The 22,811-nt window shown below is 45.2% G+C and overlaps 1 protein-coding gene across 5 annotated transcripts in view; it reads right to left on the minus strand.

Annotated features, from left to right (window-relative positions):
- Positions 1-21,124, minus strand: part of ADCK1 (aarF domain containing kinase 1) — a 77,514-nt gene extending 56,390 nt beyond the window's left edge. The window contains exons 1-3 of one of the 5 annotated variants that reach the window (XM_048307422.1): positions 21,025-21,124; positions 18,036-18,173; positions 13,700-13,783 (exon numbers count right to left, since the gene is read on the minus strand). In XM_048307422.1, coding sequence (XP_048163379.1) covers positions 13,700-13,783; positions 18,036-18,161 — 210 coding nt within the window. In that variant the 5' untranslated portion in view covers positions 18,162-18,173; positions 21,025-21,124. Of the gene's footprint in view, positions 1-13,699; positions 13,784-18,035; positions 18,174-20,463; positions 20,946-21,024 lie in introns of those variants that run through there. The other 4 variants (XM_048307421.1, XM_048307418.1, XM_048307419.1 and 1 more) reach the window with 4 other exon arrangements.
- Positions 21,125-22,811: the final 1,687 nt, after the last annotated feature.

The raw sequence follows: 22,811 nt of genomic DNA on the forward strand, positions 1-22,811 counted from the left end.
CTGAGAGTCAAGCTGAGTTCCCTACACCCAGACTTTACCTCTGGTGAACAAGGTTCTGCTCTTGAGGCTATTTTACCCTGTGACTGTTCAAGAGGTCCTTCACACAGGCTCTCTCATGGGGCACATACATTATCATGAATGGTTAGTTACACATGAGGATAAGATCAGATCAGATTCGCCCAAGACAGAAGAATCAGACCCATGTATACACAGACACTTAGTACTTGCAAAGGCAGCAGGTTCAGAAAAGTGCATTCAGTGCCTTGTTGTCCTGATAGCTGGTATACAAATAGATCTGTCCTGTGCTTCATTGCAGAGAACCCAAGGAGGATAGGAAGTAATTCAACAGCATGTCTGCAGAAGGCACAGAGACATTTACAGAAGCCACAATGAAATGAGGCACATGTCTTGATCCACTGATCACAGAGCCTGCAGCTCCAGTTACGGAGGCAGGCGAAATGATAATAAATTTGACACAGCATCTCTCAAAATCTGGCTAACAAAATTAATTCAGTTCAGCTTGGATCAAACCACATGGGATGCCAGTGAAAACAAGCTGAGTACTGTAAAGACACCATCTTATTTAGCATTGTATTTAGCTGGGGGGCAGGGGGCACTCACATCCTCTCATCAGTCCTGCTAAGCCCTGTTTCATTTGATATTTTCAGTTGCTGGAAGGAACAGTATCAACCAAGTTGTGTATTACACACAGGAGTGTTCCCTAAACAGGAGCTGCTCACACGCCCTGCAGAAACCACATACTATTGACAGAATAGCAAGAGACGATGATGTTGTGCAGTAAAAATGACCTGAAAGGAGAACACTCCCCAGACAGCTATTTCCATGTAAGAAGACCGTGGAAAGGCAGTAGGCATGGGAAGTGAGGGCTGGTCTTGGGCCATGAGGAGGGTGGGGGGAAGAACTCAAACAAGGCCACAGTAGGAATTAGCTGTCACAGAAGCTCATACAGATTTGGCCACATTTTCAAAGCTAAGTGAAGAATCCTAGCAGGAGGAATGAAGCTGGAGATCTGACAGCCTCTTCCCTTAGTTCTCACACTCCATCCTGCAATAAAACGGAGCTGGAAAAGCCATGGACTCTGCAGGAAGCCCCAACATGCAGAAGACAGACTGAAAGGCACACTGAAAGGTGAGTTTTATGAGGATGGATGGCCCAAGCACCATTGAGAAAGCTCAGCTAAGTCTCATCTAGTTCAGCAGCTGAGGGTCCAGACAGGGTAGCTTCACAGTCTGCTCTCCTACTGTGGATGTGCAGAAAACTAGGAAGCACAGAGGCAGCCGTTGCAGCTGGAGGGGAGAAATCGTCACATCCACTTCATCAACGCTGAAGAATCTGGGCTGGCATTTTTCTCTTCCCAACAGTTGAATCCCAGCCTACCAGCTGCACGTCACAGCTGACCTCCAGTCAGGACCCATCTGAGTCAACATCAGGCAATTAAATCGTGCAACAGCAGCTTCTCCTCCTTGTACATATGTAACTTCTCTCCTGGCAGGTCACTCCAACAGCCAGGGGAGCAGAGCAAGCCAGCTCCCTCTCTTACAGCCATGCAGACACACACCAGCATTCAGCTGGGTGACAGACTCCAGAAAGAAGGGTTTCTATTGCAGTGTCTCTAAAGAGAGTACAGCCCATTACCAAACTGACAGAGGCGGATTCCTTCCCCCTTCTTTAATCTGAGCAGCTCTGACCTTTAAAGTACAGACCTCTTCCCACAGGAACAGGATGCCTGAAAAGGAAAGAGACAGTAAAACATGAAATAACTAGAAGTGATTAAATTGGATTGACGAGGAAGTCAGGAAAGATAACAACCATGGGATTACGCTGTCAATTCCAAAAAACTGCAGTGACTGTCATAGCACCACATCCAACAGAGAGTGGCTGCAGTGCCGATAAGTCATCACCAATGGCAAAGTGCAGTTCTGTGTTTTAAAAAGTGCCTGTGTCAAAAAAAAAAAAAACAAACAAGGAATGTCCCTTTGTTACTCAGAAGGTCTGCTCCCTTCTGGATATCCATCAGAGTTGCTGACTTCAGTGAAAAAAAAAATATATAAATAACTCCAGTTTTTTCATCTAGTTGACACCACACAGCTCCACACCAAGAAAGGCAGCTGGTGTCTATTAGCATCCCATCAATGTCACCAGTATGGGAGACTGAGCAGGTGTCTGTTCTGACTCATACACAATAGACTTCTTAAACTGCAATTAGAAGGTCCAACCCTTCCTTGCAGCCACTCCTATGCTTTCTCACTGAAAACAATAGGTTTCTGCAGGTGTCAGTGGAAGCAGAATTTGGAAAAAACTGGCTTGTGTGTGTGCCAGCGAAGGTAGCATTTGGTCTACTGAATCCTTATGGCTGCTAGGAACACAAGGAAGAGAGAGAACCTGTATTGGCTATGAGAGTGCCGCTTTAAAAGAGCATGAGATAGCAATTTAATGAAGTAAAACATGAATATCTGACATGGCACCAAACTGAGATGAACAAAAGGAGAGCCCAGGTGAGGCCACATGTTATCCAGAGTAGACTGCTTTTGCTCCCACAATAAGCAGAAGGAATTACCTCCAGCAGTACCCGAGGCAATTGCCTTTACTGCAGCAGGTATCACAACGAACAATATGGTACATGCCTCCCCTGCACTTAGCTGTGGCTCACCAGGGTTGTGAAGGGAATAAAACTGAGATCATCTTTATATAAAATTACATATTCAATATTTCTCCATCAACAGGCTAGTTGAAGATAGCTAATGTCTAACCTTGGCTAGAAGGCAAATAGTGAACTCAAGACAAAAGGTATTGGTGCAAAACCTGACAGAACAATAATACTGACAAAGATCCTCCAAAGAATCAGATCTTACTGGCCAAGTAAAATCACTGTGTATGTTCCCAAAGACAATATTTGCACGGCAAAAAAATGACCATAAAGAATTTGCACAACACAAGATGGACATGAAGCAAAGAAATTAAAGCACATGCTAGTAATCAAAAATTAATACTATCTATGACTTCTAGCCTCAAATATTTAATATTAAAGCATTTACATACTCCACACAGAGATCCCATAAAGAAGAATGAAGTTACAGTGAAACTGGGAGTTGATGTCAGCAGGCAGGAGAAGATAGAAAATGACATAAACATGGTCTTGATTCGGTCTCTGGAAAAGAATGGAGCTTTCCTGTTCTCTCATTAAGGAGATCATGGCATGAATGGGGGCTGTGCATTGATTACCTCTGAAGATTTGCTCCTTTTTTGGATAGAGTGCTTCAGGGACAAACACCTGGCTGGAGATAGTAAGAGGGGACTCAGTCCCAACTACAGAGATCCTTTGATCTGTAGTTGCCTGTAGTTTCCTGACAACTTGAGGGAGACATCAAGGCAAAGCTGAGAACATGAACAGACCTCATTCAGGAGCTTTAATTGTACATTATTTCTATTTCAAAGCCTATAATTGGCTCCCCCTTAATGAACCTGGCATTCACTAGCACCGCATAGTAGCCAGTCAGCCATGAGTTACATACCTAACTGCCTCTTTGAAAGCACAGTTACCAAGTCTACATGGATGGCTGTCCAGACTACTCATACACTGCGTGAGCTTTTAAACACAGCAGTGAGAAGTACAGGTATTTCGAAGTCCTCCTCCTCTGAGCATTGACAGACTGGTTCAGTCACAGGGAGGCAAGGTGCCTCAATCCCCTCTACTACGGGAAAGCAGACATGTTTGAGCCACATTGCAACAGCTCCCAGAGAGCACCCCATAAGAATAATTTGGAGCAGGTAGTCTGCAACTTCCAGGGGGACACAAGCATACCAGCCATTGGAACTCAACCAGCATATTAGTTTGGCCTCCCTGACACAGAAAACCCTTAGAGGCAATAAAGCAGCCCAGATAATGACTTCGTGTCTTGTTCTAAAATCCGTAAAAATCACAAGTCCAGCATTCTTCACTTCAAGCCTTCATGATGCTGCTCAACCATGACCCAGATAGAAGATGCTGGTCTAATACCAACCATGAAGACCTCCCCTCCATATGGCAACACCCAGACTCTAGCTCATTTTGGCATATAATGTTGGGAAACCGAAAACTTAATAAAAGCAAGCTTGGAAACCCATTCTATACTCTAGTCCTAGTTTTTCAAATCCCTCACCTCTAAGAAAAAATATGCTGGCTTACAGAGAAGCATGTGTTTCTAGCAGTTATATGGGAGCTGTTAGATTTTACTATTCAGTTGCCTTAAAGAAAAAAAAAGAAATCCCCTCTCTTGGCCTATTAATCTGTCATAACGAGATTCTTCATAATTAGTTTGTCCCTAACAGTTGCTTTGTAATAGTAGCAAGAGAATATTTCAGGAATGGCAATTACCTCTGGTGTCAAAATGATGAGGAAAACAAATGTTCCACCATCAACAAAATGCAGTGCCTTTTCCACTCCCATCTGATGGTGGGTGACAGCATTGCACATCAGAATTACAGTGCGGTTAATTACTAGGCATGTTGCTATTGAGAATTCATTTCCCCTCTTGAGAAGAAATTTGTTGAGCAATGCAGGTGGAAGGAGGGGCATCTGTCATTGGGATGCGATGTGGGTAAATGGTCTTACCAATACATTGCTTCTTCCTTAATTTACTACACATATGTCCAACAATTATAAGCAGCGAACACTGTTTACAAAGGAACTTTCCTTTATTAGCTACACATACATCCCACCATTTCAAAGATTTTGCAAAAGGACAGAGCTTGATCTCTTTATTGTTACTTTATTTAAATTTAGTATCCTTCAAATAAAATTCATGTCTGCATTAGTGGCTTCACTCTATCCATACTCATAGGAAATATAGTGGGTTGCTAGGCTGTTTGTAAATGGAAGAGTTCCTCGGGCCGTGAGCTCATTGGATTTCAACATGTTGTGGAACCTGACATCTGATTGTCTCTGAAGTGAGATTTACAGGAATGAAACTAGGGCACACACAACGTAGAGCTCGTCTTCTCAGATGAGGACCAAGCTGTGCCAGAGCTGGGAATCCGACTGCAGAGAGGGACTGGGAAGGGGAAACCTGCTGGTCTGGCTGCCATTGACACAAGTGTGAAAAACTGTAGCCAGCAGCTGTCCTGCCTAGGTTTGGCAGTGTATCCTCCCAGCACCTGGGTCTCAGTTCTCAGAAAATTAAGATTGTGGCAAATCTTTCCCACATGAGTTACCAAGAAATGTGAGGCCAAGTGGGGTAAGCCTGCATCCAATCCGCCAAAAGCACAGGGGCCAGGGAGGTGGCAGCCTGGGCTGAGACATCAGTGGGCAGAGGTAAGGACAGAGATGGAGCAGGCAGGATGCTGATTCAGGCCTGGTACAGGATGGTAGTACAAGTGAACAGAGAGCTCAGCTGTGCAGGGCCAGTGTGGGAAGCTGCATGCATTCAGATGGGGATACGCCAGGAGAGGTGCATGCGTGAAGCTGCTTCTGCATGCATTTTGCTCAGTACTTAACCAGATTACTGAACACTTGCTACCCTAAAATCAAAACATAGATTTAAAAGAATCAAACACCACTTCTGGTACAGATTCAGTCCACTGTGGGAAGAGTGGAAGTCAGGGAAGCTGCAGAGGATATACCCTGCCAGTCAGGGCGGCAGGAGCTCGTATTGCTCTTGGGAGCCCCTCTCATGCATCAGATTGCAGTCACCTCTTGTCTTCAAGCACACAGTCCTGAACTAGCACCAGCTCAGAGTGAGGAAAGTGCAGTTCCAGCTAATAATTAGCCTTGATGTTTCTCAATCTCCATCAGAGAGATGATCTCATCTCCTCATCAGGAGCCATCATTCCAATTTAACATTCCCCAGTCACGGATCAGCACGCTGTATATTGGCACAGAATAACTCCCAATTCAGACTGCCACAGCAAAACCTCAGCTTACTGCAAGAAATAGAAGCAGGGAAGTTGTCCTGGAGAGGAAAAAGAGAGACAGAACAGGTGATGCCAGGGCATTGCAGAGATAAAACAGCTCCTACCAGGCTCTGGAAATGCCCAGCTGTGCTGCCTGACTGTGAATGCCAAGGAAAGGGCCCGAGGGAGAAAAGAGTATCTTCCCTACTTCTCTTCACACACCCATCCTACAATAAACAAAGCCTGCTGCCCTTCAACAGTTCTGTAAAAAACAACTTGTGTTCAGATACAATAACAAACAGGCTGCACAGTTACAGAGTTCACAGGCAACTCAAAATGAGTATATTTTCAAACAAAGACTGCACAGGCAGTAAAGACATTTTAAGACATGGGGTTTTTTTGAAAAGCAATTCTGGTAGTGACCTTTTCAGTGAATTTACCTCTAAATTCAGCAAAACTAGCAACATAGTAAATGGATCCAGGCTTGGCAGAAGGCATTTCATAAAATACTGGATAGGTTCATACATGTGCAAGCTCACATGCAAATTCCTTTTTAAAGTGGAGCTCAGAACAGAGTGGAGGTTTTATAAAGATGACCCTTGTTTATCTGCTGGCTGTGGCCCTCTTCTGTGTCACATTGGCTCAGTACACTGACAGGAACAAGTTGTTACTGGTGTCAGACCTGCCAAAATGATGCTACTGCAGAGGAAGGAGCAGCAAGCTGCTCTGAATGGTGCACCATCAGCAGAACTTGTAGCCAGCAGAACTTGTAGCCACTGAGACAGAACTCTCAAGCCAAAAAAGATACAAGTAAACAAAACACCCAATAAAAATAAAGGCACCCCAAGCCAGTTCCGTAGGACCAAAAGTAGGCTTAACTAGTGTGGCAGTGAATGTGATTACCATCGTGGATTGACTCTTCCAAAGCCATCTTTGAACCTTTGCCTCTGTTCAAAAGTGGCTACTTCACTATAAGCACTCCCACCTGAACAAACTGGCACGTGTCTAAGGCAAACAGATGAGTCCGTCCAGATGTACAAAAATGCACATTTCTAGGCAGGGCACCTGAACATTCTAGCAAATAAAGCAAGGGATAGCTTTAAAACCTGACATTGAACAATACTTTTTGGTTTATTCCTAGAACTAAATCATCAACAACTCCAGTTCAAGAGAAACTTAGCTTCCTTTTTTCCTAGTCTGCAGGGCTTCCTCAGGCCTTACAGAGTCCTGCCTGGCCCTGGGGCACCAGATAGAAGAATACAGCAGTATCTTTCAGAGAGACCTTTCCCTCAAGTATGCAAACAGTGTAGCCCCCACATACGTTCAAAGGATTTGCCTGGAACCCACTAAGATGCCTCCCACACTGCAAACAAGTCCAGATGAGTGTTTGCAAGACACCACCCACCACAGCAATTCCCTCACCACTGACTTAACTGACTAAATGAAGACACTTGCTTGACAGGTCAGGTAATTTTGAGCTGCCTTCCAGCACATTCTTTTATCAGATCCACTTTGCGGAGAATGTGAGAAGGTCACTGGTTTAGCAGAGCAAATCTACAATATCCAGTCCTGCTCTGAAATTCCAACCTGGCCTGATACATTAAATATCCTCTGCATGCCACCAATTCTCTTCACCCCTGGTTTTATATCTAATTTGTACTCCTAATTTGGAGTCTTTCAAGATAGTGTTTCACTGCAAGCTAACTACAAGAACCTTAGAAAAAGGAATAGAATCCACAATATGGGTCTTGCCAAGGACTCACAGAGCAAACAAAACACTTCAGAAATCCACTTTGACATTGCAACTATATGTCACTATCCCCAAACGAAACTTTTAGGTTATCTATTTTTCCTAGTCTCAGATAAGATCATTGTACTCTCAAGACAGCTGTCTTCCTGTTCTTAAAATAGGTTAAGTACTGGCTACCTGTCAGCTCTACGGATTTTACAGGTGGCCTCCAACAACCATATGGGCCGTTCCCTTAAAAGCTGGACTCAGTGATCCTTGTGGGTCCCTTCCAACTCAGAATATCCTGTGATTCTGTGTTCTGTAAACCATATAAACTGGTCAGTAGTTCACGGCTACACAGTCCTTCATTAAGAAAACATCCCTAATCAGGGCCTGATCCAATGTCAATGGGATCAGTGTTAAGTCACTTACAGTAGCATCCTACGTAATTTCTGCTTTTTGCCTCCTTCCCTGTTTACACAGACCTTCAGCCTCTGAAAAATTCCATGTTCACATCTATTTGCATCACTCACATCTAGGGTGGAAATCTAGGCAAATCAACCACGCCCATGAGCTCTTCAGAGAAGATACCATCTCCTGCCATACCTCGACTTTGCACTGCTTAGCATTCATTTCACACTGGGACTCAAGGCATAGTCCAAACACTAAGTAAAGCATGATTATTTCTCCACTTCTCATTTGTTCCTTTTATAATGTTTCTTAAGATGCAAGCTCCTTGCAGCCTGCATCCTCCCAGGGCTTCTTAACGGTTTCCTCACTCTACCAGATGAGATGTTCTTCAGATACTAGTCTGGCTTCTATGTACCTCTCCAGCAGCTCCAAGAAAGCAACGTGGTAAGGGCCTCAGGGACTCAAATGAAAAGGGATAGCCCCACCTGGAGGAGAGACAGCTAAATGCTCCCCAGGCACACTGTCACTCCTGCTGGGAAGCTGAGACAGACACTCAGGAAAGTCGAGCACCTGACAACTCACAGTCATGCTCCTGGAGCAAAGCACTTCAGGGACAAGTGTGCACAGCCAGGAAAAAAGATGCAATAAACGAGGCACTGCCTCCTTCCCCTCACTTATCTCCTTCTTGCTCCTTCAAAAATGTCACAGTAGATGGTCCACTTCTCTGAATAAATCACCACAGATGACTGAAGAACATCTAGTTTCATAGGCACAGATCCCCCCAAAAATGGACCTTCCTAATGCTACAAAATTAAAACCTAGAGATGCTATGGCCAGAGCATTCAGCTGACACCACTCCAGAAAGCACAAGGAGGAAAAGGAAGTGTCTTGCAATTAGAAGATTTCTTTTACAGCTTGTTATGTGATTTCAGTGCAAAGCTTTCATGCTTTATGCGTTAGCAGGAAGTTTGCTAGACAGCAGTGCTCAAATGTAGAGTCATCAAGCCACCAGCTGGCCCTGACAGTAGCTTTTCTAGACTGCATTAGTGTCGACCATGCCTTTTAGATGAAGAGATATCCTGGGGAGCAGGTAATAGGGCAACCAAACATGATCAGCTCAGGGACTGTGGATGACTCTGAAGCTCTTCACCTCTCTATTACTGGTTCCCATTTAGTTTGGTGACAGAAAGTCACTGCCACCTAATGGTTATTTCGTGTCTCATAGGGAAGTTCATTTGCTTCTCACCTCAGTTCACCAGAGGCTGAAGCACAAGTAGACCCACCACTGCACACACTGTCTGTAGTGTAGAACAGCCCACAGTCTCCATTCACAGTTGCCTTTTTGAAGGAATGCCGTGGAGAGTTCCTGAGGACTTCTCTCTACAGATGCAGTCCACCTCCATCAGGAAGAAACTGTTTTAGGACATCACTTAATATTTAAGGCACATGGTGTTACTGAATCACAAGGGAAGTCCAAAGACACAGGCTATTTCATTGGTTTGAACTATCCAGAAACTATAGATTATTTTTGAAAACACACACACACACACATTCATTCCTGCTCTTTCCAAGATCCTTCAGTTGGACAACTTCACTGTGAGACAAAATTCATTTTGAGAACACCCACTTCACTGTGAAAAGCAAACATAGCAAAGACAGGAAGAGCCTCCAAGGAGCAAGAAATCGTATTCTGTATAATGATGGCACAAGGTTACAGTTTCCAAATATTTGCCCAGGTACTGACAGTCCAATAACCATAAGTTTGAATGAGGAGAACATCCTCATTCTGCTCTCAAAAGGAGGAGATTTAATTAACCTCCCCAAATGGCTTTTCCCTGACAAAGCAATTTTATAGCCAACAAAGTTAATTCAAGAATGGATTCCCACTGTCTTCTGAGATACCTTGACCACAGATCCTTTTTCTCCTTGCAGTCTCCTCCTTATTACAAAAAAAAACCAAAATTCACAGCAGTAACCTTTTGTCTTACAGAGGAAAACAACAAAAAGATGTCCTGCTCAAGATTTTCAACTGTGGCCACTTGTGCCAAAATCTGCAAGACAACTGACCCATTGCAATCCTCTTACTACACTGACAACTCAGAATTCCATTGATACCAGCCCTTAAACAAACTGCATGTTGTGACACACCTCCTGACTGACAGCAGGATCAACAGAAATTGACGCCAGCAATGTAGGAAGTGTCAGCCAAGACATCCAGGTGCTACATTGAGAGCAAACCACTGGAAATGTCACATGGTAGGCTGACTTGATACTGAGGAGACAAACACTGTGAAGGGCCAACACTCCAGGAGGCAGAAGAATGTCAGAGAAATGTAGCCTCCTACAGAATAAAATTGTTTTGAAAACAAAAGGTAAGGAATGGCACCGAGCAGGCTGCCCTCCATCTTCCTCTGGCCCAGTGCAAGCAGGAGCAGAAATGAAAAGAAATGCCCAAACTTATATGTGCAGAGATGTCCAGAATCATTTAATGAAACAGATATGAAGTGAAAGAATGGTCATAACTCCCCTAATATTCCTGACAGTAGACCTACAGACATACGATGTCTTGGAGCCAGCCATGGCTACCACTGGCCTTGACATCAGTACACTGGCATTACACTGGCATCATACGCAGGAAAAGGGCCCACACACCAGGAAAGGACCCCTAACTCAGGAGAAAGATCAAGCTGCCAATGTGGTCGAGCCACCAGTGGTGAGATGAAGCAACCACTGGGAAGGACATAAAGCCTGAGCACATAAGCAGGTTCATCTCTGCTACAGGCAGGGGCAGGAATGAAAAGTGGTTGTTGCTGAGGAACAGCTATGGGCGCCATCTGGAAAGTGGATTCTCGTATCTCCTAGCTGACAGGAGATCCATGGAGAGGCAGACTAACCTCAGGACACACAGTGAATTCCCATCTACTGCTTGCTGCCTCATGGAAAGTAGTAGAATACCCCCAATCTGCTGGTGATAAAAAAGTGCTGAAAACTGAGGGGCTTAGATTATTAGCATCAAAAGTGGTCCACAAGGGACAGAAATATACAGTAAAATTGACGATAATTCCTTGGAGCTAAGCAGGAACCTGACTAAAAGTCCCAGGGGAACCCATTTCCTTCTTAATCTGCTTTGCATTTAATTGTTTCCTAATGACTCTGTCCCTGTTTGGCCCCAATAGGCTCACGGGACTGGTGCTGCCACTGAAGCTTCCCATCTCTCATTCAAGGCCATTTAATTTAGAGACTCCAGTTTAATGTTTCACTGGAAATCCACGGAGAACAAGTTAAGCATTATTTGCACTGGAGTAGCATCACCAGTATGCTCTATCCAGGAGGAGATCCACACAGAAAACTGTTTTTCCACTCCGAGCTGCAAGCACCTCACAGACATATGCAGCTGCACCCCACACTGGAGAGAGGCACAACAACTGCATTCAGACCTTTTGGCACTATCAGCATGGTCCCCAGATCTCACATACACACATATAGATACACTCTCCCTCACAGAATCTCTCTTCTAGGCACAGTACCAAAACTGCATCTGGAAATCAGCAGCCAATTTATACACACACTTAAAAGAAATTCCAAACTCTCAGTATATCAAGAGGAGGTTAAGCTGGCCTCACTAGAAGGACAGAAACAGAGTAAGATGAAGGGCTGAGAGTACCAGAGATCTATCCAGGACAGAAGCTAGTAGAAGCAACATCTGGCTAAGTATTGTTAAAACACAACACTAATTTGGGAGGGGCATTCACATCCTCTTGGCCCCATCCACTGACTAATCTTAAGTACCAACTCCAATGGGGCAACTTCTTACAAGTCATTCTGAGCTAGTACAACACCAACAGAATCAGCCGCCACAGAGAGTTAAAAGAGCTGCAAGGTGGTAAAGACTTGGTTGCCATCCACTTAAAACTGCACTGAGATTAACAGTTTGGTGTGCAATTGCCCAGGTCCAAAGTATCTCCCATGCCAAACTGATGCTTCACTGGCACAAACTCTACAGGGATGTTGCGGAGGAACCCGTAAGTGGTGTTCCTGCCAGACTCAGTGGTGGCACTCCATAACACCTGTCAACAGCAGGACAGGAGTTTCGCCAACTCATGCTATGCCTGTGCCAACTTCCTTCTGTCTCCTAGCTCATGCCCCTCTATGCAGCCAAAGGCTAGTGCTGGCCATGCTGGCATGCTGTACTTGCCACTGGCTCTGCCCCATGCAGGGGCTGACTCAGCTAGTCTTGGCTGCCAAGCAGGGAGGCCACAGCTCTGTGCAATGCTAGTAAACAGGGCCCTTTCTGGCTGCTTGGGGCATGGATTGACAAATCATCACAACCTGCATGACAGAGGTTAATGAAACCATGGAGATACATGGCAAAAGGTGAGGAATTTGCAACAGCTGCTGCAAATTCTGCCAAGCAATAAGCTGTCCACAGCACTGATAACTCCACAACTTGGGTGTCGCTCAAGGAAGCTACAGGCAGCCCTTCTGCAAACCAGACTTCAAAGGTACAGGGCAGAGACACGGGCAGATGGAAGTGAAGCTCCAGACCCCAACACACCTATCTCCGGTTTATGCCAGGGCATCAGTGCCACTCACCTGGGATGGGGAGCTACATCAGAACAGCTTAGCATCTTTAAACAGGAGAGGATGACAACAAGCCTAAGGAAGCCGTTCTGCAAACCATTCCAGATGTGGATTTTCTGCCAGAGGAATACCAAAGCATGCTGGAGTCCAACGTAACTGATTTCTACCTTACTCAAGGCTGTTTCCAGCCTTACATTCCCCCCAGTCTCAGAATCCCTGGAGAGCACCACTCCATGCATTATAACCCCATCAGTGGCCTAAATCCTACATGCACCAGGAAGAGAAAAGAGGTTAAAGACCTTACTTCAAACATGCTATGCAGACTGGCCTAATTTGGCACAAGCTGTACTTCCCACTCCAAAGAGGCCTTGAACTAGAATAGCAGAGAAACCCAGGCTAACATACATCACAAGCGATCAACTAAAACCAGGTGTCATTCACAGCTCAATGAACTATAGGGCAATAGGCTGGAATGAACAGTGCAGCACAAGACTTGAGAGGAGCAGTGGGGGTGCTTGTCTTCCTTCTCACTAGAAATGCTTTTGTTATTATTGTTAATTACTGACATCAAAACACAACAGAGTGTTTCACAATGAGATATACACTTCTTTGCACAATTGTCATTTCCTCAGAGATCTGCAAGTCTGATTCACCTCTATTATTTCCTTTTCGCCACACTCTGTTTACTTAAATCCCTCAGCCTTCATGTTATGGCCATTACCAAACAATAAGCAGAATAAGAAAGCACTGCCAGGCCACTCTCAGCAGCTGATCTCCACACAACCAGTCTGGGCAGCAGAGATGTGGTAACAGAGCCCAAATACATACACCAAGAACTTGAGTCTCTACTGGACTTAAGTGAGCACTGGATGCATATGGCTACTTTTGACAAAGGACCGGACCTCCTCCACTGGGCAATGCAAGTCCTGCAAGATGCTTATCTAATATGGGGCTGTTATCTAATATTGCTGTTAACAATCAGGTAGAAAGCATATTGAATTATTAAGCTGACAGCATTACAGAAATGGTTTCGGCAACACACCTGTGCCTTGCAGTTTCCAAGGAATGCAGTTCAGTGCTATTACCTACCTGTGATTTGAGGAATTCATACTCCTCTGATCCATATGGGACACTCCGAAGAGAGGTGAGGTAGTCATAGGTGATAACTGCTGTCTGCAAATGAAACCAAAAATGCTGAGCAAGCTCTGCAGTTATAAAAAAAAAAAAGACTTCTGTTAAAGAGAATGTATGTACCTTAGGCTTCAAAGTTTAGGCTTCACAGTGAAGCCTATAGCAACAGACTCATTAATAAATTAAATGAAAATATTTTCATTTCAATGAACACTTACAAAAAGAAGTGCAGGGGCCTGATTGATATGTAGCTATTAAAAATAAGCAACACTTGGCATTCCTATACCATCTTCTATTTGAGACGCTCAAAGCATTTTCCTAATCTCTGTACAGCACCTTGCACAGCAGACTCCCATCTTCGGTCAGCCATCTGGAGCTTCCACAGTAGGGTCTGCTGGTAGTAACAGAGGCCATCCAGACTCCGTTTGCACCCCATCAGTTATCCCACACTTCACACCTCCAAACTGCCTAACTTGCTTGCTCTGGGTAGAAGCTCAGGAGGGAACAGAGTGACTGAAGACAAACTCATAGATTAGCACAAGCAGCAGTACTTTTGGGGATATTCAACTGCACAAAGGACTATGGGGCCAAAGGGTCGAAAACCCAATTACAAAACCAGGATATGGGATCCAGCCAAAGCCTGTTAGACATTGCCATGGACAATGGAATTATATTCTTAAGTGCCTTAATGATTTCTGAAAACAGATCTAGGGTATTTCACAATTCCTATCACTAAAGTTCCTCTCTTTCCACAGTCAGAACATCAGTGAATGGAAGAGAAACATACAGGTCATGTTTGGAGGGAGAAAAGGGGATATACACCTAGGGGAGCCTGTCCACTAACTAATTTGAACTTCAAGATCATTGCCATGAAGAACCTTTTGTGTAACTTCCATCAAAGTCAGTTTTCCTAAAATCTCCCTACTGAAGGGAGTATCTGGCACAGGATACTAGCCCCACCTTTCACCATAAACATGCCCAGGAAGGGTACAAAGTACGGTCGACTTATCATGAAAACCAGGGAGGCAAGGGAATCAAACCTGGTTTGAGACAAAGGCAGCGGAACAGACAAGAGGGAAAGACTCAAAAGCTCAGAAATGCATCCAAGAGTGGACCAAGCTGGGAATCAGTAACAGACACAGTCCCTCCTTGTGGAGGTTAGGTTTCTCATGTTTCCTGTTTTTCAAATTGTAAACTGAGCACAGCAAATTTTTTTTTCTGGCATTTCAGGCTTTCTTACCCCTGATGAACTCAGGAGCTGCACAGCTACAGAGACCACTCAGAAGAAAAAATTTTCAAAGCATCTTCACAACTTCAAAGGTTCAAATCAGTCTTGCATGAAGGCTTGAGTTGGTTCTTATTTTATCTTTGGTCCATGAGGGTAATTATCACCTCCAACTCAAAAAGAAGCAGCTAACAGATTGGCCTGTATTACAGAGGAAGAGGGAATTAATTAAGCGGTTGCTAATTACACTGTAATCTTAAACACTAAATTAATATTATGATGATCCTGATAGGCAACTCTGACATTGCCAAATCCCTCCCCGTGTCTAGCTACTGCACAGAATGTTCCTTCCACATAACCAAAACAACTGGTATACTCTCAAAAGAATATGGCAAATGCACAATGGCTCTGCCAGGTTTCTAATTTTACCAGAACACAGAAACTCTCTGCAGCGTGAAGCTGCCCACGCCACTGACTTTGTTCTCATCCAAGACTAGTGCTGTGATTCATGTTACAGTGTGAGACTGAAGCTCGGAATTATAAAAAGATATACAAGTCTCTCCCTTTACAAATGCCAGATTACTTTCACTGAGTTTGCATCCTGTCCAGTGTTAAATGTCCCACTTTGGTATCAATGAATTCTCAACACTGTACACTCTTCTACTGCTCCTAAACCTATCCTCAGATCTTACCAAGTCATGGGACAATGTTCCCCCTGAATAGCTGTCTACCGATATACAAGCAAGAGCCAATTCCCTAAACAGAGGCTTAAAAAAAATTTTTCTACTAGTGAGCTTCATCAGGCTTCTTACAGAGTCTGCAAAGAACTATTGAAGTAACATACTTAAAATACAACCAGATTCAAATCTCTCTAATCAAACTCAGATTAAATCTGTCCAGAGTCTCATAGTTGTACGTCAGGTTCCTTGATCCTCATGTGTTCCTTTCTCCAGGCTTCTCTTTTGTTTGCCCCACCATAACTTGTCTTAAATTTTTGTGTCTGCTGTTGCTGAACTTATTAGCTCTTAAGAATTGCAGTCTCTTCATTAGAATTTTCCTTGGCTATGGCTCAATGATGGAATCAAGCATCCAGGTAAGAAGCCTGGGCACGGCTAGATTGAAGGACAGATACTTTAGGTACATGTAGATGTCACCAATATCCAATATCCAAAATCACTTGTTTGCTAGAGACTTATCTTTGATTTACAAAAAGAACAATCCCAAAGCTGAGCTTCTTAGAAGTGAATGTCTGCTCTACTGGCTTCACCTGGTCCACAGCTAAGGAATGACAGCAGTTCAGGCTGCCTGTGCTCAGACGAGAGCTGACTTCTGACTGTCCAACAAGGAGCAGGGAAGGTAGAGGTCACTGGAGCAGCAAGACTAAAGAATCTCTCAGAAACAACTCAAATACATGCAGTCATATATACCAGAGGAAACAGAATTCAGAAAGAGACAGAACATTCTTTTATAAAAGTATATACACAGATTTAAACACATGCTGCCATCACCTACAGAAGACTGAGCACTGGTAACTTGGTTTTGGGGGTCACTGCTTGCAGCTATGGGTGCAGAACCCTCTAATGCATTTAAGAGCAGGACCAGTGAAGCGCTTTACAGCCAATGACTTGTGACCTCCCTGAAGGCAAAGAACATGAAAGTCAAGCATGTCTGTGATTTGCCAGCATCTAAAGCAAAGAATACTTCTTTTCTCCTACATCCTGTTCTTCAGGAAAGTAATCTCTCACCATCACTCAAAACACAGACCAACTGCACAGCCTCATCACTGGAACTTCTCACTTACTTCTGTCTTAAACAGTAGATTACCAGAAAAACAGTGGCTTAAGAAAGACTGAGAAACACTGGTCAAGCAGGCAGAACTCAAGGGCAGATTGGAGAACCCAAACACCCTGAATAACAGATTCCCCTCCAGCCACAAGAAGGTGCATTCCCTCTCCATGCTTCAATTTCCTGTGCTTTAAAATGGAAAGAGCTGCTACCTTATGGTCAGGGACAGAGGATGAAGCTTAGCACTTATTAAGTAAGAAGGAAAGATTACAGTTTGTATTTCTACCTTCACCCTTTCAAAATAAGCATTCATTTTTCTCAACAGTTTATGATGCTGCACGCACATGGCACCTGAGCCAACCCACAGAGCTTGTTTCTTATTGCATCTGCCCTCAGGAGCTGACTCCCTGTAAAACTCATTAATGAAGCGCTTAAAAGTCACAGAAAATGCAGACAGACAGCTGCTTACCACTGGGGGTCCATAAATGATGGAGATTGTGGCCTGAAGTGACAGATGTATAATACAAGTGAGGTACAAGGAGACTGATACCCCCTCTAGAGTCTCTGCTTTCCATGTTCCTGGCTGCTCATGGATTCATAAGTGAGCGTCCTCAAGGAGAAGGCAGCAGTCTCCATTCCCAGTTTTCTGAGAAATATCAATGATGCTAGGCACATACAGCATTTATTTTACAAATCTGGAAACCACTCCAATCTCAGAAGTATGTAATCACCCGTACTCACTTTACTCTTGCTTTGAGAATGATCCTCAAAACACCAGTCCTTCTCTCCCCAAACCTCATACCAAGGGTCATAGGGCAATGGCTACCCTAGTTTATCAATACAACCAGGATCCTTATAACAAAATGTAGAAATAGCATATGCAGAGAAGAGGGTTTGAACTAAGTCACTCTTAAAAGGCACCCAGACACCACACCTGGGTGACTGACCTTGAAGGGCGGCTGATGAAAATGTGGGCCCAAAGTGAGCCCTTGCTCTGAAGGTTTCACCCTATCTAGGAAAGCAGAGACAGCTCTCTGCAGCTCGGTATCTCCATTTTTCTCTTTCCAAAATGTGCAAACAACAGCTGTATTCCTTATATCCTTTCACCCCCTTTCTCCCCATTGTGTCAAGAACTTGAAGAGCTCCCCACAGATCTTCTGATTTCCTGAGCCAGCTGCCAAATGAAAATGCAGACAGGGAATGCAGAAAATCACAAGTTCTTGTGAACTTCAATTCCCTTACCCATCTAGGAATCTTCCTGCACATTACTATGGTAGAACTTACTGTGGCAATGGCTCGGCCCACACGAACAACTCCAAAATCATTAGGATCCAGGAACTTGTTTCCATACAGATAGATGCCAGAAGCAGCTGCTGTCAATGAGGCAAATTTCAATGCCCTTAGTGCCATGACTGATGAACCCTGCCAAGACACAAAACAGCAACTGTAACATCTGATAAGGACTTAGTGATCTGATGCCTACAGCCCCAGAGGACCTGACAATCCAAGTTTTAATTGCTCCTTTCCTAATGACACATTGCTACCACTGCCCCCAGCCAAGAGCTCATGCAATCACCCAGCAACTGCGGGTAAGTTGCTCATTGCTATTCCTAACTCAACAGTGTCTATGGGCCACAAATCCAGAAGTAACTCACTGCTAGACCTTGCATATGTGCAACAAAACATTTGTTCAGGATCCTAAAGGCTTTTCAAGGAGGCACAACAGGTGGACATGAGATCACCAGAAGTCAATTCTGATCCTAGCAACAGGTATTTCTTCAACACAAATTTTTGAAGATATCACAGCATAGGCAGATTATAAGGGGAACAACAGAAGATATAAAAAAACAGGGTTTCAAAAGAGGACTTGCAATATCAACAGCACCCAAAGCTTTTTAGAAACTCTACCAGGCTAGTTCTAAAAGTTCCACACTGATGATGAGTGGTCTAGGAAGAGGCAATGCATCCCAGGATGTTGTATGCCACTCCAGCAGTCAGTGCCAGACAACCAGAGAGAATGCAGGGGATGGGCGACCTGATCAGAGTGACCAAGTGAGATTTGTTTTCTCATTATCACCATCCCATTCTAGTGCCAGACAGGAACTGTACTGGCAGAACACTCATCTGCAGGAATCTACAGCCTATTCCTAGCTCTGTCACAGGCCCAATACAGGCCTGGGGTGAGACACTTCTCAACCACATGTTTTCTGTGAGACAAGGGCGGGGAATGAACACATTTCCCACACTAAGCACTTTGGATCACTACATTCACTGTTTGCAGTATATAAAGTAGCATAAACATGTAACTCTTTACACATTAATATACATATTTTCCATTTCCTTATGTCATCTTAGAGGACTCAGACCTGAAAGAAAATAACAAATTAGGTACATTTTTCGTTCCTTTCCCTATGGCTGGTATTGGGCAGAAAATATGATTCACTATTCCTTCTGCTTCTATCACAAATCAAAAGGTATGGTCACCTACTCTGCAAGCTCTCAGGAGCACCCTCGACACAGTGCAGGCTCTCACCCCACCAAGATGGAGTCTACTAATCCTCCCACTCCTAGGCTTGACTGAGAAACTTTCCTACTTCTCATTATGAACCTTTAGCAGGGTCAGTCTGGCTTGTGCCTTTTCTCTTGGAAGCCTTGTAACCAAAAAACACATGCAGTGACACAGGTCACGTCTTTCAAAAACAGTTCACAAGAACACAATCAGCAAAATAAGCTAATATAACACAAGAGACCTTTGTACCTGAACCTTAGCTAAACTTTATTATTTCCTTTTATTTCCTTACATGCCCTAGGTAATTGTGAGGCAGAAAAGCTGAGACATACTCTGTCAGTGCCTGTAAGAATTGCCTGCAGCACCCCAGCTCTTTCTCCTGTCAGAATGGGTAGCTGGCTGACCAGGGTTCCTTTGAATCTATGATCAAAACTCAACAAAAAATAAACCTGGGCTCTTGACTGCAGCCAAACGAACACGCACTTTACAAAAAAAAAAGTTGCCCTCCTTCCCCTGCCTCACTGGAATTCTAGAAATTTTGGGGGTTCTTCCAGCAGGACCGATCTTTTTTTTGTACAGAGATCTCTTGTATCCTCTGTCACCTTCAAAAGTCATTTTTTGCAAAGTGTTTTAATTAAACCATTTGTGCTCCTTGGACATTTCATTTATTGAAAAGTAAAAGGTGCAGTGACATTTTCTTAACAGAAAATATGCCTCTCTTTTTCATTATTTTTTTCCTTTTTCCTTCACTTTCTCAATTGCTAACAGAACATTTTATTGAAAGCAGAATGCAGGTCCATCTGTTCTTGCATTGTATTCCTACCTGAAGCTATAATCTGCAGTTTGTTACATCACATCTATTGCCATACCCGCCAGCTCTACACGAACAGAAGATGGGAACTTTAGGTAGCAAATAAACAGGCAGAGAAGCTGAATTCTTCAGCAAAAAAGTTCCTGCTTTCATGCTTAACATGTTGTAGCAATAAAAAGGAAATAATTAAAACCCCGCCAATATAAGGTACAGAAATAGAATTTTCTGGAATAAATTGTATTTCAAAGTTTTGCATAAGGTATAGGGGAGCCTTTTCCATGTAAATGAGCCATTACGACACCCCTAAGGATATCTTAAAGGCCCTGTCAGCTGTGAAACAAGCCTTGGGATGTCACTGCCTCTCGTTATTAAGCCCTGCGTTGATGGATCACCTCCAGCTCTTTTTTCACCTAGGTGAGATGGTTTCTTTGACTTTCACACAACTTCGCTCACGTAAAGGTCCCTCGCGTTACAGCTGGACTTCTGTTCCCACCAGAGGCAGCCGGGACGGTGCCGGTTCCCAGTCGGAGCCCCGAAGGTGACCCCATCGCCACTTGTCCAGACCGGGAGCGGCGGCGATCGCTGACCGCCTCGAGGGCATTCGAGACCCAGGGCCGCTCAAAGCCCCGGCCAGGCCGCTCCGGCCCCCGAGCCCGCGTCCGCCGCCGCGCCCGAGAACTGCCCGGGAAGGACACAAGGGGCCGGCGCTGCCTGCTCTCGGTTCTCCTTCAGGCGGGGCCGGGTCTCCCGGAGCAGCACCCGCGCCCCGCGCCGCTCCCGCCTCCACGAACAACCCTGGCCTCGCCAAGCCGTGCGGCAACCGGGTCTCCGCCACCGGGGCCGCAGCTGCGGGCAGCATTCGCCGCCTTGGCCCGGAGTCCCCGGCACGGGCCGAGGCCACCGCGAGGGCGGGAGGGCCCGAGCGCTCCGCCGGCGCTCAGAGCGGCACTTACCGACCGCCTCGCCAGCACTTCAACCCGCGCGCGCCCCACGCCGCTCCCCCTCCACCTCGCACACGGTACGGCCCGGTCCCGCGCGGCACGCCGGGAAACGTAGTCTCCGGCCGCGGCCGCTCGGAGGGGCGGGGGGCGCGGCGGGACTGCAAGGGGCGGCCCTTGGGCGAGCCCACGGGGGAGCAGCGGGGGGAGTGGAGGGAGCTTCTGCGCTTCCACAGCGCCCGGGATGCGCTGACAGCCCCGTAACAACCCCGGATTGCAGGATTGTTACCTCCTCCAGTTCGGTAACTGCAGGTAACGCAATCCCACTTTATCAGTGGGGCTCTCAGAAAACCCATCTTCTGCACTCTTAAAAAATTTCACGTTTAAGGATATTTCAGAGAATCAACTAGGTTGGAAAAGACCTTTAAGATCATCGAGTCCAACCTATGACCTAACACCACCTTGTCAATTAGGCCATGGCACTAAGTGCCACATCCAGTCTTTTCTTAAACTCCTCGAGGGATAGTGACTCTACTGCCTCTCTGGGCAGCCCGTTCCAGTGTCTAATCACCCTTTCAGTGAAGAACTTCTTCCTAATGTCCAGCCTAAACCTCACCTTGCACAGCCTGTGTCCTCTTGTCCTATTGCTGGTTGCCTGGGAGAAGGTGCCAGCCCTCACCTGGCTACAACCTCCTTTCAGGCAGCTGCAGAGAGTGATAAGGTCTCCCCTGAGCCTCTTCTCTCCAGGCTAAACAACCCCAGCTCCCTCAGCCACTCCTCATAGGACTTGTGCTCCAGAGCCTTCACTAGTCCAGGCAGACAACATCCACAGCCTTCCCCTCATATACCAGGGAGGTCCCCTGGTCCTTAAAGCAAGTAAGGTTGGTCAGGCAGGACCTGCCCCTCCAAAATCCATGCTGGCATCCTGTAGGTGTAGTGTGATTGTGCTCAAGATGTTGTGTTCCATAAACTTGCTGGGCACCGAGGTCAGGCTGACCGGCCTGTAGTTTCCCAGATCCTCCTTTTGGTCCTTCTTATGGATGGGTTCATGCTGGCTAACCTTGGGTCATCTGGGACCTCCCCGGGGAGCTGGGACTGATGGTAAATGATGGAGAACAGCTTCACAAGCTCATCTGCCAGCTCCATCATCATCCTAGGATGGATCCCATCTGGTCCCATAGACTTGTGAGCATCCAAGTGGCTCAGCAGGTCGCTAACTGCTTCCCCCTGGATTACAGGGGGTGCTATTCTGCTCCCTGTCCCCATCTACTAGCTCAGAAGACCATTTGTCCTGAGGACAACATGTCTTATTTTTGAAAATGGAGGCAAAGAAGGTGTTAAGTACCTCTGCCTTTTCCTCACCTTTGGTAACTATATTCCCCCCCACATCCAGTAAAGTATGGAGGTTTTCCTTGCCCCTCATTTTGCTATTAATGTATTTATAAAAATATCTTTATTATCCTTTTCATTTGGTTTTCAGTGTTTTCTCACCAAAAGCTCTGCAGCAGGGAGAAAGCTTGCATGCATGTATGGGCATATACAAACATATATCAGAAATCATGAGAGAAGGTAGAAATTACAAACTCAGAGCCCTCCTTTTCCACGTCTGTGAGAGACGCTGAAGGGGCACTGATGTTTTTATCAACTAGAAATCAAACCTGTTCTTTAGTGAAGGGTATGGGTTTGACCTGGGCACTAAGAATATTTTATTTTGTGAGTCTGGGTATTGCAACACATCAGGGTTGGGTGTGAGCAGTCACCTACACAGCCATGTAGCATGTGGGCTGGCAGCACATCTGCCC

The sequence above is a fragment of the Corvus hawaiiensis genome, chromosome 6 (genome assembly GCF_020740725.1).
Source record: "Corvus hawaiiensis isolate bCorHaw1 chromosome 6, bCorHaw1.pri.cur, whole genome shotgun sequence".
NCBI classification, from domain to species: domain Eukaryota; kingdom Metazoa; phylum Chordata; class Aves; order Passeriformes; family Corvidae; genus Corvus; species Corvus hawaiiensis.